Source organism: Pyrgilauda ruficollis, unplaced genomic scaffold, assembly GCF_017590135.1.
Source record: "Pyrgilauda ruficollis isolate IOZ18807 unplaced genomic scaffold, ASM1759013v1 scaffold31, whole genome shotgun sequence".
Taxonomy (NCBI): Eukaryota; Metazoa; Chordata; class Aves; order Passeriformes; family Passeridae; genus Pyrgilauda; species Pyrgilauda ruficollis.
Genome location: NW_024524489.1, coordinates 5,695,984 through 5,710,975, shown reverse-complemented (window position 1 = coordinate 5,710,975; position 14,992 = coordinate 5,695,984). Strand labels below are relative to the sequence as shown.

General features: G+C 41.2%; 1 protein-coding gene across 2 annotated transcripts; it reads right to left on the bottom strand.

The window, feature by feature from the left end:
• Positions 1-318: 318 nt before the first annotated feature.
• BTBD3 (BTB domain containing 3) lies at positions 319-12,238 on the bottom strand. Of its 2 annotated transcripts, XM_041474067.1 has the most exons (5): positions 11,877-12,238; positions 9,858-10,122; positions 9,212-9,302; positions 8,594-8,712; positions 319-4,688 (listed from the first exon to the last, which is right to left on the bottom strand). In XM_041474067.1, the coding sequence occupies exons 2-5, from the start codon at positions 9,998-10,000 to the stop codon at positions 3,656-3,658; spliced, it is 1,386 nt and encodes a 461-aa protein (XP_041330001.1). In that variant the 5' UTR covers positions 10,001-10,122; positions 11,877-12,238; the 3' UTR covers positions 319-3,655. The 2 variants fall into 2 exon arrangements, with proteins under 2 accessions (XP_041330001.1, XP_041330000.1); XM_041474066.1 differs by lacking the exon at positions 11,877-12,238 and having other exon boundaries at positions 9,858-10,267.
• Between the last annotated feature and the right edge of the window lie 2,754 nt (positions 12,239-14,992).

Below are 14,992 nucleotides of genomic sequence, written 5' to 3'. Positions count from 1 at the left end.
AGAACATGAAAATATTAATGCTAGTAGACAAGGTCTTTCATAAAGTACATAAATGAATTCATTCACTCCAGCTCATTAGCTTAATTGTCAACCTTTTTACAATGCAACTGATTAACATTTTCATTGTTCTTCTTTGATTTTCCTTAGACTTTTGCTTCTTTGGGGATCAAAAGACCTCTGAATGCATAAGCTCAACAAATATCCCTGCACAACTGAACAACAATAGGAAGTGTTAAAAGAGATAACTAAGGACTTTCACAGCTCATGCTTCAAAGATACTGCAGGAAACAACCATTTAAGAATCATTTTTATTTTTATGTTTAACGTGATTATACACATTCATGAGTCCAACAAGATCTGCACTGTGACATTAAAGATACAGTACAATAACATTCAACATGAGGTACTTTATATATTTATATATATCTGTCCTTTATAAATAATGCTGTAAGCCTGCTAAGTCAAACACTGCTTCAGCACAAATGGGTGCTGGGACCTGAAGTGAGCCGAGTTTATCACAACAGAAAAACAAAACCCAAAATAGTTCAGTGCAATAAGTGTGTAGAATTTAAAGTGTTTACTTAAATACTATTTTAGATATGCAGAAAGTATATTACACTATACTCTCTTATCACAGATTCCTCTCACCAGCAAATCAAAGATACAAGTAGCAGGGAACAGTTTAGACAAAATCTGTGAGGTGATCTCTATTGACATTACGTTTACATGCCAGGCTGATATGGCTGATGCTTGCAAGATGTCAGTCAATGTACTCAAGCTTGGGTGCTTCTGCTAAACCAACCAAATCCACATTCAGACACCGACTGAAGGGCCCTGATGTCCCAAGGTGAGTGGCACTGGCCACCTTCTTACATCCCAGTACTTGTTAGTGTCACAAAGTGCTCAGAAGCAAGTTATGCTGTGAGCATCAAAAGGTGGTTTGGGTGCCTTTTGTCTGATCAGCCACACTTGAAACCGTTCCCTGCACCAGCTCTCAAAACCCAAAATGGACTCAGAGGAATTAAGCTAGAAGTTGCTTTCATCCTACTTCGTCAAAAAGACTGCATAAAAGAATCACATAAGAACAATAGTTAAATAACAGCTCATTTTCTGCACATTACAGCTACAGAGTGTTCTGATCTCTGAACATCTCTTCCAGACAGTGAATGTAGCAGATATGTCACCTCTATTTGCAGGTAAGTCAAAACAAATAATAAATTCAAAGTGAGAACCCAAGACCAGTTAAACCAATGCAGTACTCTGTGACTTGTCCCACCAGCTGTGGCACATGTTTTTTTTTTACCAAACAAATGGGAATGCAGCTCGCTACCACAACCTGTCAATCTGCTTATCACTCTGAGTAATTACATCTGCATCAGCCACTTGCTGTACAAAAATTTAATCAGCTGATTAGCATCTTTCTCTGCTTTGAAATGTATCTAAATAAATGGAACTGCTGCTCAGATGTTGTCTAAAAGTAGATGACCATTACCTCATCACAATATCAGAATCCTTTCTACAATCTCTTCAGCAACTCTTTCTCCACTCCATACCATTTATACTCTTGTCTATTTTCAGTTGTAGATCTAAATATAAGTAACTGGAGGTTTTTATAAATCTCTCCCTGGGAGTTTTCCATGGAGCATTCTGTTTAGATTTCACAAACAGTCTGGATTATGTACATCTGTTACAAAAAAAAAAAAAAACAAAACATTTTTCTATGTATTTAGAGGGTATTTACATTTCAGAAAGAGTGCTGCTTACACACACATGTATGTGTGTATACAAAACAGTAAACGCTAAGATGGATGAAAGGCATAAATCCTGTGGAGTACTTTTTTACCTGGCTCTCCTTTTATTACCTAGAGAGAAGATCTGGGCTTTGACTACACTCCACTTTTCCTTACTTCAGATGGTATTTTGGACACTGCAGAGATGTATTTTGGCACTTTCTGATGGCTGGGGGCCAGGATTCCAACCATCAAGCAACACTTAGAGTAACAGTCTTAAACTGGTAAAATAATATGAGAAAAACATTTTTATTACAGAACTGACAAGTGAATTTAGGGTTAAGCTACATTAATGTGTGGATATACTGTAATATTAATCTTCAGCAGGTCTAAAGAATCATTTGGTCCTCTCATTTTGTTAAAAGATACGCTACAAACAGAACCCATTTCAGAGGTGAAGCAGGATGCTTTACAATGGGCAGTGCAGCCTTTGAGGAACAACTGTCCCCACTGCAGTGATGAAGGATTTTCTCATGTTTCAATAGTACCTGTAGTTCTTATTTATACTGGTTTCCTCCCCTGATACAAGGAGTATCCCTCATACTTTTCCAAAAGTGATACAGACATGTAACTTCCTGTTACATCATCAAAAATGATATGGACATGTAACTTCCTGGGGAGAAAAGCAAGGAAAGGAAAGGAAAGGGAACCTTTTCAGGCAAAGAAAAGGTTCCAGACCACATAATCCTCTGATTGATGTGTAGCCATAAGCAATTGCAAGAGCTCCAACAATAACCCATTAGGGGAGACTTCCTTCCCCTCACTGCCATTGGATGGTATACACTAAGTGTAACGTGACCACAGTTGGGAATCTTCTGTCTTCAGAAGATTCTGAACTGTTAATTTCAACTGGTAATAAAAAGAAAAAAAAATCTCATATTACAGAAAAAAAAATCCAAGTTAAGATTGATACATTATTTTGTTCCTCTAAAATCTGCCTCTACCATATTTAGGAAGAAGAAAAAACCCACCCAAAACAAACAAAAAATTATCCTGCACTAGATGATTTATATAAATTCCCATTTATTTAGCAAGGGTTCAAAGAAATGCCATTTAAAGAGCAGATCAACTCCAGTGTAGCAAAACCTGGATCATGGGAGTAGAGTTTCAAGAGCTGCATACACAATTTGAACACATGCAAGTACTTCCTTGCCTGCAAGGTGGGATTCCTACAAAATGAACTCCAGGGGTGGTAACTTGCCAAGCCCACCTCCCTTTCTCACTGTGAACATGTCCATGCACTGGGGATATGGCTGGTATGCCATGGAGCTTCCTGAAAGATGCTTCCTTCTTCCCATCTTCCCCTGGAGCCATCCCAAAGAGTTGGCTACAGGAGAATCTCACAGGATGAAGGTTTAAACTTGTGCTTTTTCTGCTTTTAACTGAAGGACTTCTTTCAGCCCCCATGGTCAGAAGCAGCTTGGTTCACTGGAATCTCTAAAGTCTGCAGAGCAGACAGCAGAGAGAGCTGTAAAACAAGTCTTTGTTTTCTATCCCTACCTCCCCAAGACAAGCAGAAAGCAGAAAATGGAGAAAGAAAAATGGGTCAATGAAGACAGTGTTTAGTGAGATACAAGAGGGGGATGTCCTCACCGGTGCGTCAAAGAAAGGGTCAGCATCACCAGCAAACAGGCACCCCCTTTACAAAGCCTTTAAAATTTGCTTGTTTCTAAGAGCTTCCAGTTTAAATATTACACTTAATTACCAATGATGCTACAAGTACAGCAAGCCAGGAACTTGCCCACAGCATTTAGTTACATATTCCCTGTACTGATCACATATCTGCAGATAAAAAGCTAAGAATCAGTAGGCCTGAACTAGACAGGTTCTTCATAGCAAAATGCTTTGTATCCACACACTCCCATTCAAGCGTAAAATATGAGTTCAGGAATTTGTCCTCCCTGTACCCCTGTGCCATTTGTACTGTCCGAGGAGCACTGAAACTGAACAGTCACCTTCCCACACTGAACTTCTGTCATTCCTTCTTGTCCAAAATAGCTGAGTTCGTTACCATCCAGAATCACGCTTGCTGTGTAAAAGGTGTCAGGCTCAATCTGCACTGGATACTCAAACCACACGGGAAAAGTGTTACTAGAACCATCCGAGAAGTATTTACTCAAGTTCTGGCCCAGGATAACTCCTTGTCGCTTCAGTTCAATCTTAGCACTGTACTCTGCCGACCCACAGCTGGAGCCGTAGAGCCCAAAGCCAGCAATAAACACTCTCTTATCGACAGCAAACTGGATGCTGTCGCAGCGGCCCCGGTAGCGCCACTGGTTGCTGCGGTACGCGCAGGACTGGAAGCGGTGGCAGCGCTGAGGGACCAGGCCTTTGCGGGGCTTGCTGACAAACTGCAGCTCCGGCTTTTTGGCAGCCGTGTACCAGAGGAAGATGTCGTTGGTTTCGTTGAGAGTCAGGATCCCGGACTGAGCAGCGCCGTTGGCGAAGTCGTCGAGGGCCATGGTAGGGATGCGGATCAGGTAGAGAGCCTTGCCCAGCACCTTGCGCTTGTTCTCTATGGTGGCCGTCAGCTCTTGTCGCTGGCACTCCACTTCAGCCCAGTTCAGAGCTGCCTCGAAAACAACAATTTCTTTGGCATTCAGAGTCTCCCTTCGGAGAATGCTTTCAAGTGTCTGAAAATCAATGTCACAGAAGCCCTCAGACTTCAAAGCGAGCTCAGCTTGGGCATCAATCACTTCCCAGCAGCGCTGGGTCAGGTCAGGTTCCTCAAATAAGCAGCTCTGGGAGAGCAGCACACAGGCATTCTTTGCACTCAGACTTGTCTCGAGAAAGTTAACGCAGGCACGGGCCAGGTGAGGGACAATGTACTTCTTGGCAGCATAAAGAGTGGCCAGGACAGTGTCTGCGGCCAAATCAATCTCATCACAATAGATGTACCTGAAATAAAGCACACAGGTGTAATGCTGCTGCTTAACGCAACTCGTTTGTCAACAAACTCATACAAAATCATGAACAAAGAATATTTAAATGGCTCCACGTTAAAATCAAGCAGTGCTTTGGGGAGTATTGATTAAGCCCAGAAATAAAGTACAAAAAAATTCAGATCTTATGTTAAGATCATGGAAGAGAACGGGTTTAAATCTAAGGTGAATCCAACTTTCCATATGGAGTGCATGCTATGAGACAATTGTTTAAAAACTGTGGCCCCTGCAGCTCTGTGCTCCTTCCACACAGGTCCTGGCTCCCAGGCAGGAGCTCCTGCAGGGCTGCCTCACTCAGCTACCACAGGAGTCTGGAACATGTGTTACCTAGAGTCCCTGGGCTGCATGTCCCCTGATGGTGAACCATGGTTTAATGAGGTGTATGAATCAAATGCATGAATGGTAACAAGTTTGTAGACAGTAACTAGGTATTCCAAGAAGAGAAATGCTATTCAAGTATATCAGGTGCTGTCCACTTCTGTAACTACTGGATTGGGTTCTTTTCAGAGGTGGCTTTTTTGTTTGGGCTCATTTTTTTGGTTGGTTTTTTCAAAGGGTTATGAAACATATTGGAAATGGAAGATTTTCAGGTTTTTAATGCTCACAACATCCTAACTCAACTAGCACAGCATTTTCACTCAGTCTCACTGCATAAGGATGAAAAAAGCTTTATTGCTATGGCAGTGTGGTGGAAGAGATGAAGGTGAAATTCTATTTATGTGACTAAACTGCTGGGATTCATTGCTCAGAGAAATGAAGCATTGTACAGTTTGTTCTTTTCAATATCTCATGCTTCAGGGCTCCATTTGCAGCTGGTGAATGCAATGTGCTAAAACCATGCCAAATGCAATTTCACTCTTCACAGGGATAAGCAAGTCTTGATGGTTATGGCTGATAAAAGTGTCTTCCTCCAGAAAAGCTAAAGTTGTATGCAACCCTGTACTAATTAAAATTTTCAAGTTAGCAGGTTTCCCTACACAATGAGTTTTCTGCAGAACAGATGTGCCTATAAAGAGAACTTAGTACCTACACTGATCTGATTATAGTTGTAAATAGCTATTTGTATTTTTGCAGCTGTGAGATAGTATCCTCCATGCTGCACTTGGAAAACATGCACTGAGGAGATACTGCTCCAGCAGTATAAAATCTAAGAGGTTACAGAGAAAAAAGAAAACTTACATAGAGCCAAGCTTATTTTTAGTGTTTATCACTTGGTTTCAGCTTATTTGTGAAACCAAAGAACCCATTTGTATATCAATGGTTACAGGCTTAGCTCCTTTAGTACCCAAAAAAATTCCATTTTCAATTAATTCGTTTTTATGATTCTCCTCACTGCTCTCCTACTCTTTCTTCCCTTGTATTACTTCTCTTTGCCTGCTAGTACAACAGAGAATGACATCTGTTTCAAATCGACATAGTTCAGAAGTTGCTATTTTAATATTCCTGAAAATAAAGAACTAATATCACTGATGTACAGCAGACAAGCACAGATCGACTGTCAGCAATACTCCACACCTCTTACTCTGCCAATGCACCTCGGCTCTGGTTTGCAATTACTGATATTCCAGTTTCACCCTGTTCTCAAACACAGGATTCTGCCAGACCACAGGGTTTGATTGTTTAGTAACACATTCAGCCTGGGATGAGATGAGATCACAGTTCTAACTTGAACAGTCAAGACTAAGATAAGATGTAATACATGAATGCACTGATTCACTTTGGCAGCTAGATTATGAGTTTAACCCTGCTTTTAAAACTGTAGAGAACAGTCAAAGCAGTTTTACTGGGAGAATAACTAATATCTACCCGTTGTGGTATTTCCTATATTACACCTGGCAATACCTTGTTTTTTGTCAGAATTCCCACTGTGTTATAAAACACAAAAAATATTTATGCCATCAGAATTCTTTGGCCCAGGGGGAAAAATCCCCAAATTTCTTGAGCAAGATGTCAAAACCAAAAAATCCAAGCTAAATATATTTTCTGACAACGTTTATGATGCAGAAAGAAGCCTGAGAAGGAGAAGCTGCTTTGGCATAGCTGAAGTCTTTCCTTCTGTAGCAAGACAGCCTTGCCATCCATGGCTCACAGCAGTCGCAGGAAACACTCAGAGGGATGGTCCCAGAGTGAGAGGAGTGAAGGGGACAGTGGCTCCCCCTAAGCTCCACATACAGTGGTTCCTGTGATTAGGGGATGCTGCACTGCTGAGCAGCATCCCTGTGCCTTCCCTGCACCATCCCAGTGTCACACACACTGGGGCACTCTGCAGCCTCAGACATGCTGCCTCAGGGAAGACAGCATTGGCAAGGTTACCTCAACAGCCACACAGACCACAACCTTTCTCTGGTCTTTAGGGTTTTTTCAATAAAAGCTGAGAAGGTGAAGAATCCCATGGTTCTGGCCATGCTCTCATAGATAGTTTCCTAAATTGCCATAGGCTAAATAATATGCCAAGACCTAGATGTCAGTATTGCTACTCTCTTTTCTAGGCTTTCTTTCTGCACACATTTCTTAATGATAAATTCAGAAAGCATTCAGTTTTTATACAGCACATCGTGTTTAGCCACGGTGAAATAGATTTGCTGTTCAAAAAGAAAGGGGGGCTAGAAGAACCCAAGTATCTTGTATTAGTGATTTGTAAAATGCAGCTTGAAAGTGAAGTGTAAGTCTGAGCTCTGCCACAAAATCAAAAAGGCTGAAAGCAAAGATCCATAACACACCTCCCTACATAATGTCACATCTTAACTTTATATTCCAGGTCTACAGAACATCTGTGGAGCTCTCCTGGCAGTCACCAATATTTGCACAGAGCATTCCTGATGTTGATAATAACCTATAAAAACTCTATATGCAACTTTGAATGTTCATTTATGATGCCAGTGAAATGTTAAAACTGAAAAAGAAACTCTTCTGTAATCACAAGTTAATCAAAACAATCTATGAAATACAATAAATTGCTAGCTAGTGATTATATCATTACGTGCAAGAAAACCTGCAGCATATTAAAGGGATCACTATCAGATAGTGATGTATTTTTTGTATAGGAAAGCAACAGCATTTATTTAAGCTGAAGGAAAAAAAATCAAAAACTCAAAGCCATAGCATTTCTGTGATAGGGCATTTCTCCTTAACAATCAGAATTTATAGATACATTCAAGGACAATTCAGCAGGGAAGCTGCTTCATTATGCCCATTTAGGAAAAGAGAGCATTTCTTATGCAGTTTGCAAGAAGAAAAATAATGATCACGTAAACTGACTCGTTTTCCTTGTTAGATAAAACCCCCTATTCATGTAAACAGCCTTTTTATCACTTTCCAAACACATCAATATGATACATAAGGAGAAATTTATTTTTCAGAGGCTATACTGAATAACTTAGGGTCATTTTTCTAAGACAAGACCTGCATACTGCAGGTTTATAAAAAAGCTGGAACAATGTCAGTCTACAAACCCAGCAATTTACTGGGTCTGAGGGGGCTTTGTGCATGCATTTTTAACTTTTCTTTATGCTTGCAAAGTAGAACAGTTGGTTTGGGGTTTTTTGTTACAGCTGACAAATCTTTTTAGTAACTCCATTCCTTTGTGTAACATACAGTGACAAATCAGATCGATAGGCATTACAGTACACAATGTGCCCAAAGATCCCCTGTCGAAGTCATTATTTACAGCTGCCTACATTAGTCTAATATGTGTGTGCCTGGAAGTATGGGGGGAGAGCAAAAGTGAAAGTTTAAAACACAAAAAGAGGAATATTTCAAGCAACTGCTTTCTTTCTGTTTATATGCAACTTCAGCTATGGCATTGGCAGTATTTGTATACATCAGACAGGAACACATATCCAGCAGATGAATGATGCTTACTTCAGCATTGCAAGAAAAGCAGCAGGCTCAACATCTGGTATACGGATTTCATCTTTGTCCTCAGCAAGCTCTCCGTAAAACATTGCATGGAATACAGAGCTCCCAACAGCCAGGACATACTGTTGAGAAAGGGAAATCTTATTTCATGCTTTGAACTGAAAACACTGCCAACACAAACAATGTGGGAGAGCCACTCTGAGCAAACTGGGCTGCACTGACAGGCTCTACAGACACACTTCAGTAAGAAATTAAGTCCAAGTTAAGAACAAGTTACACATTTTCCTTGTATTTTACTCTCCTGGGCATTGATGCATTAGCTACTGGAAAACGCTCACCTCCACCACAGAAGTTAACTATTTCTAGGAAATCTCAAGAGCAGTATTAATCAACAGCACAAAGCAGTATTCCTAACTTCACTGCCTTAGCCCAGCAAATGTGCTGTTTAACCAAAAACACAAAGAAAAGCCAGGGAGAGACCATCCCACTGCATGTGGCCTTTCCAAACACAGACTGCTGCCTGTCCCAGAAGAGCTGAGCCTCCCACGCTCTGTCCTGCTGTAACTGTGGGAGCTCTCTCTGGCTCTCCCCACCCCAGCAGATCATGCAGCTGTTGCTTACTTTGTGTCCTGGCAGCCGCTGGGTCCCACCTGGTGGCCCGACCACAAAATGAACATCTGCCATCAAGTCATTGTTGAACATCACTGCATTTCTACAAACAGAGGTAGCATGTTAATTTGTGGCACCCGGGAACTCTCTCTGCATGTCCCAGATGCAAGAAATTTGATTTTTTAACAACTTCAAGTTGCTTGTTAGAGAGAAGCAGGTCACACTTTGCTTCCAGCTACTTTACACATCATTGCACAAATACACCAGAGAAAGCACTAAGGAGGTAAAAGTGTTTCTGGTGTGTGTGGGTGCAATGAAACAAACCCCCAAACTTCTGAGAACTTTCCAAGAAGTGGAAATCAAAGTCCAGAGCATTTATCACTGAAAATCCCCATTAAGGTCTAAAAGGAAATCTTTATGGGTGTGCTGCAGCTTTCAGCAACACTTTTATTAACTCAAACAGATGCCCTGACTGGAAAACAGATACTGAAATATTTTTCTATTACCGAAATTCTCATTTCCCACACACATATAGGGAGAAAAAAAGCCCAAACAAATAAAATATAACCATGTTTTCTTCAGCAAATAAATGCATTCTGGACATTTTGCTACTTTTCACCTCTCCATTCAAACACCAAAAAAACTGCCCTGAACTTACCTCTCTCTGATGGTTGGATAAAGTCCTTGCCAATTAGGTGCAGGAATAGTGTTGTTGTTATTGAGATTTTGCTGATGGTACTGCTGGACAGCAGTTGTATTAGTATTAGCTGGTTTCTTTCGGGGAAAAATATCAGCAGCCATCTTCTTCTTCTTTTTGGTCTTCAAGGTAATGATTTCATAGCAAACTGGAGGCAATTTGCTGTTGCTACTGCTGCTGCTATTTCCTTTCTTAGAGCTCTTCTTAGACCTGTTCTTGACTGTCTCTGGAAGCATCAAGAAGAAGGTGAGACATTTCATGTTCTTTCCTTTCTCATCTACCATCAGTATACCCGTGTGTGAAGACCGACAGCCTAACTAGCTAGGAACATTTAGGAACGTATGTGCAAGCTGTAACACCGAAAGCAGCAGAGCTGAGAGTCTGCTTCTTTTCCAGCAAGACAAGGTGACCTTTCCAGCACTCAGAGCAAGAAACTGAGTTTAAGTTTGATCCAGTACTTGAACCGTTAAATACATCCCCATCATTCCTGCCAGCTTTCTTTCCTTCCAGCTTTCCCGATCAGGAGCCGCCTGGCAGCGCTACAGCCGGGGCAGAGGGCAGGAGGAGCGCACGGCGGCAGTGCCAGGCTGCCGGCGAGCCCAAGTTGTGCGGGAAGGGCTGGGAGCGGAGCGGGACCGGCAGCCGAGCGGCCGGAGCCGGCAGCGCGGAGCCAATGGCTGCGGGCACCGAGCGCGATTGGGCTCGCACACAGTGACACCTATTGTAGCCTGCGCCGCTCCCGCGTTAAAGCCACAGCAGCGCTCCCGCAGCTCCCACGCAGCCGGCGGCAAGGATGGGATGGAATCAATGGCACACGCGGCTGCCCGGGAGTGCGTGAGTGTTTCTCTGTGTGCGAGCTCTCCTCGGCGCCTCTTCAATTTTCACAGGCGAAGCAATAAGAAGTTGAAATCAGGTAGATAGATCTATCTGAGTCTATTGCCGTGGGAGCTATTTCCACGGGCAGTCGATATTAGCACAGCTTCCTTTGCCTGTAGCATTCCCACAAATCCCTCCTGTAAGAGCTGTTCAGCGAGTGTGCGACAGATATCAGAACCGAATTAAAGCAATCAAGCAGCAGCACAGACAGCCGTGCAGCCAAACAATCCCTTTCAGCGCAGCTTCTACTCCAGTGCAACATGAACAGGGATGAGGTCACAGCTTCAGCTTTAACTCCTTCTGTTTCCAGATAACTTAACAGCCTTTGACAGGGGTCCCAAATCACTAAGCAGTGCTAATTAAGCCAGCTTACACCAGACATGGCTGCACCACATCAGAAGAAAACTTCTAGATGTGTAATCAGATTAAAGCAAACCAGAGTGAATATATTTAATCAATATTTCAAAGCATTAAATGAAAGGGTCTGAATGATTTAGAGAGTCTCAGGCAAAAATCACTCCTTGAGATGCAAACAGTCCGATTTTATTCACAAATACTTTCTGAAATAAACAGGATATAAGCTATGCCAACCAAACCATTTAAATAGGAAATAAGTCTAATTTTTAGTCATTAGTTTACTCAGAACTTAAATTTTGGTCAGATTTCTTTAATAGCAGGTCAAGTGTATAGAAAAACCACCAAGTAAGCATAGCCACTTAAAAACAAAAGCAGGGAAATAAAAAATACTTGGTAGGAGGTGTCAACATATCACACCTTAAAACACTGGGGAGCAGATAGTTAAAATATTATTTCATAATTACTTTCAGTTTTAAAGAAAAAACACTCTGCTTTCAAGCTAATTTAGCCACATTTTGCCTTAATTAGTTTAGCTGAACAAGAGTACAGCAGGGAAATTAAAGTGATAAAAGGTTGGTGAAGAAATCTTGTTGAAGCCCCTGACAAATCTGCCACTGACTCAAACAGAAATATTACTCAGGCTATTTATTCAGTCTCCATCCCAACTGCTTGAATCACAGCTGTGGCTGTGTAACACACACCCAGAATGTCTTTAACCTGAGAATGTGCTGGTATTTCAAAGATTACCAGGTCTCCTTGGGAGATGCTCCACACCAAGCACTCACTGCGTGCCCGGCCATCTGGAGGCTTTGCTGCAGTGGTTGGGGATGATGCCATTCCCAGACACATCTGTCCTCTCTGTCTGAAGGCTCTGCCCGTGGAAGGGGGAACAGAGGGAGACGTGTCCATGCCTCAGCTGCTACATTTCACAATCCAACATCTTAGTGCAAAATCTCCTTGACTGCTGCTTTAAAGGAAGATGGTGGGTTATGCCTGAAAGGCAGAGACACATTCCTAAATACATTGAGGGGAGGTTATGTAACTTACAAAGAAATTATTTCTAGCAACCTTTTCTCTCTCCTCCACACATTTTCTTTTTTATCTGCAATAGACTGATTAGGAAGGGAAACTAAAAACCTAAACCATATTGAACTGTAGAGAGGGAAAAGAAGGGGTAAAGGAGAAGAAACTCATCCCACAGATGGAATCTTATAACTGCTCACAGCTGAGTTTATAACGGGAACACAGCAGGTATTCCCAGCACAGAATTTGAGTTTGTTGAGTTTCTGTAAGTTTTTTTTTTCCCCTCTCCTTATGTAAATTTCCAGCCCTTCCAATTACAACAATAACCCTTTTGCCACTGCACAGGACAAACATTTCAAAAGGAAGAAATCTTTTAAAAACCTCTTAAAGATACAGGAAACCACAGACTCCAGAAAATCTGGTTCTCAGCATTGCAGTTGGCAGAAGGCAAAAGACAGCAGGGGTTGGGAGATTTGATTGTCATTCCACAAATCCATTTTATAGACTCCCAAATCATATAAAAATCAAGGTCTCTGCACATTTCTTCAAACCAATGACCAGGACAAATCCAAAGATTTCACACACACACCACATAAGGTCACTGGGAGGCTATAGGAGATAAAGAGAATGAGGGACAGACTGACCAGTTAACTCCATGTGGCAGAGACAGATTGTAAATGTGAATCCACCACCCTTTGATTTCTGGAGCACACCACACATACACAGCACGTTGTGCTCTCTGGGAAAGGAAAGGAGAGAGAAGCTGCAGCTGAAGCATGTTCTGCCTGAACTCAGAAGTGAGACAGACCCCAGTAGACAAGTATCTGCACAACAGGATAAAAAATCCAACCCAGTAAATAAAAAGCCATCTTTGCCTGCTCTTAAGCCACTCACCAAAACCTGGACTGCTCTAACTAGAAAATAGCACAGATTCCAGAACAGAACCTAAATAGATTTCGATTTTAATAGAATTCCTATGAAAAACTACAAACCTCTCACAGATTCATACCACCTTCCACTGCACTTCATCACCTCAGGAACTAAGTCTCCTAAATTACTCATTAGATGGGTGTGAAACAGGAAAAACAACCCCCAAAGAAGTAGTGCTATTCTCTGTAGGCACAGAGTTTGTGGTAATTGGGAGTGGGGCTGTGGCTGTGAAAAGAGGTGACCAGCATTGAAGGCAGTGAGCCATGGAGTGCCCAGGTGCACTGACCAAAGGGAACAGAGGGCACACTGGTGCAATGAGGGCTATAAAAGGTTGGGCTAAAGAACAACAAAGGCAGATGCCTGGAGCCTTCTGATGTGATGTGATGCTTCTCTGCATGGGTTGAGGCCTTCTGATAGTGTATGGTGATACTCTGTATCCTGGCTGTCTGGACTGAGGCATGTGCTGTGGCATACGCTGTGACAATTCTCACTCCCTATTCTGTCTGTTTTGGCAGCAGCTTCCATTTACTTTCATACAATGGTGTTTTGTTGTTTTACTATACAAATATCATTAATGAATTTAGACATCAATATGCTGGCAGTCAATAAAAACAACCCATGAACTGCTGCCTGTTGAAAGACCAGTCAAAATCCCCAGTTTAGATCAGTCTGTCTCCAACAAGAGGATCAAGGAAGGTCACCTTCTCTGACCCACAGATCTATCCATTTTTGAAATCTTATTACAATGTGCTCCTAATCTTCTTCAGCAAGTCTCATTTTTCTTCATTAATTATATATTAACAGAACTAAACTTCATATATACAACTGAGAAAATGGGAAATACAGTTCTTTGAAGGCACATTAATTTTTATTTTACAAGCAAAGTAGTCAGACCAGAAATATTTCTAGTTAAAGGAAATTCCATGCTTAAATCTTTACACTGGCCTAATGGGTATTCAAAATGCCAGAAGAATTAAGCAAAAGGCTATATTCCCAGTCTGAGATACTATACATCAAGTTACATGTCCCTTCCAAAATATTAAGAGCAGGTTAGGAGCTTTTGGAAATCAGTTTCTGACTAAACATTGTGAACTGAAGCTGGAATTTTGCTGTTCAAACCCAAGTGTGTGCAACACTCCTGCCATCCCAGCTTATTTATCCCTTAAGAACATAATATACCTTGTGAGGCACAGGAGTCACAGTAAAGCCCAGCTCTTGGTACAACTTTTAATAGCATGTAACTATTATAATTATGCCTTTCTAAAGGTAACTTCCAATAGGGAAATCAGTTTAATTTCCAGACCTGATGGGAGTATTCTTCCTCATACTTCATCAGTTTCTCCTGCTGCAATAGCAAGGATACCAAAGAGTTTCTATCTTTTTTCTCCTTCTAATAAGCAGAATTTTTGTACATCTCATTTAGAGGCCTGTTCCTCATGTAGTAACATGAGCTACACAATTCTATAAAAAACATGTTTTCATTAAAATTCCCAATTGTTTATTACAACCACATCATGAATAAAGGAAAGAATTCTTAGTAAGCAATGAGGAAATGCATACATTTCTTTTTCTGTAAATGTCTTCTTTGGCAGTTACTATGCCTATATGCAGTATTAACATTGTTTAAATCCTGAATTTCCCCCTACAAAGAAACAAATTTCAGATGATACATCTTGATTAACCAAAATAAATACACAATGTTACTGTTTAGCAAATCTACCTGTCAGCTACTAGCTTTCCTTGAATTTAAGTTAACTTCAAGCACTCATTTAAAAATGGAATATACATATTCAAAAATGAACTAAACCAACAGAAAACCTCTATAAACCAAACCCACACAGCTGTGGTGCCTTGTTCTGTTTACCTGTCTATCAATTATTTAGTCACTTGGAAGAGTCCTTTCCAATCAC

Bases quoted from the DNA above. Each gene is read 5' to 3' on its own strand.
- BTBD3 (XM_041474066.1), bottom strand. From the start codon at position 10,180: ATGGTAGATGAGAAAGGAAAGAACATGAAATGTCTCACCTTCTTCTTG. The intron at 9,303-9,857 runs GTAAGTTCAGGG...CTCTGTTTGTAG, and splicing joins TATCCAACCATCAGAGAGAG to AAATGCAGTGATGTTCAACA. The intron at 4,689-8,593 runs GTAAGCATCATT...GCTTTATTTCAG, and splicing joins GCTTTTCTTGCAATGCTGAA to GTACATCTATTGTGATGAGA.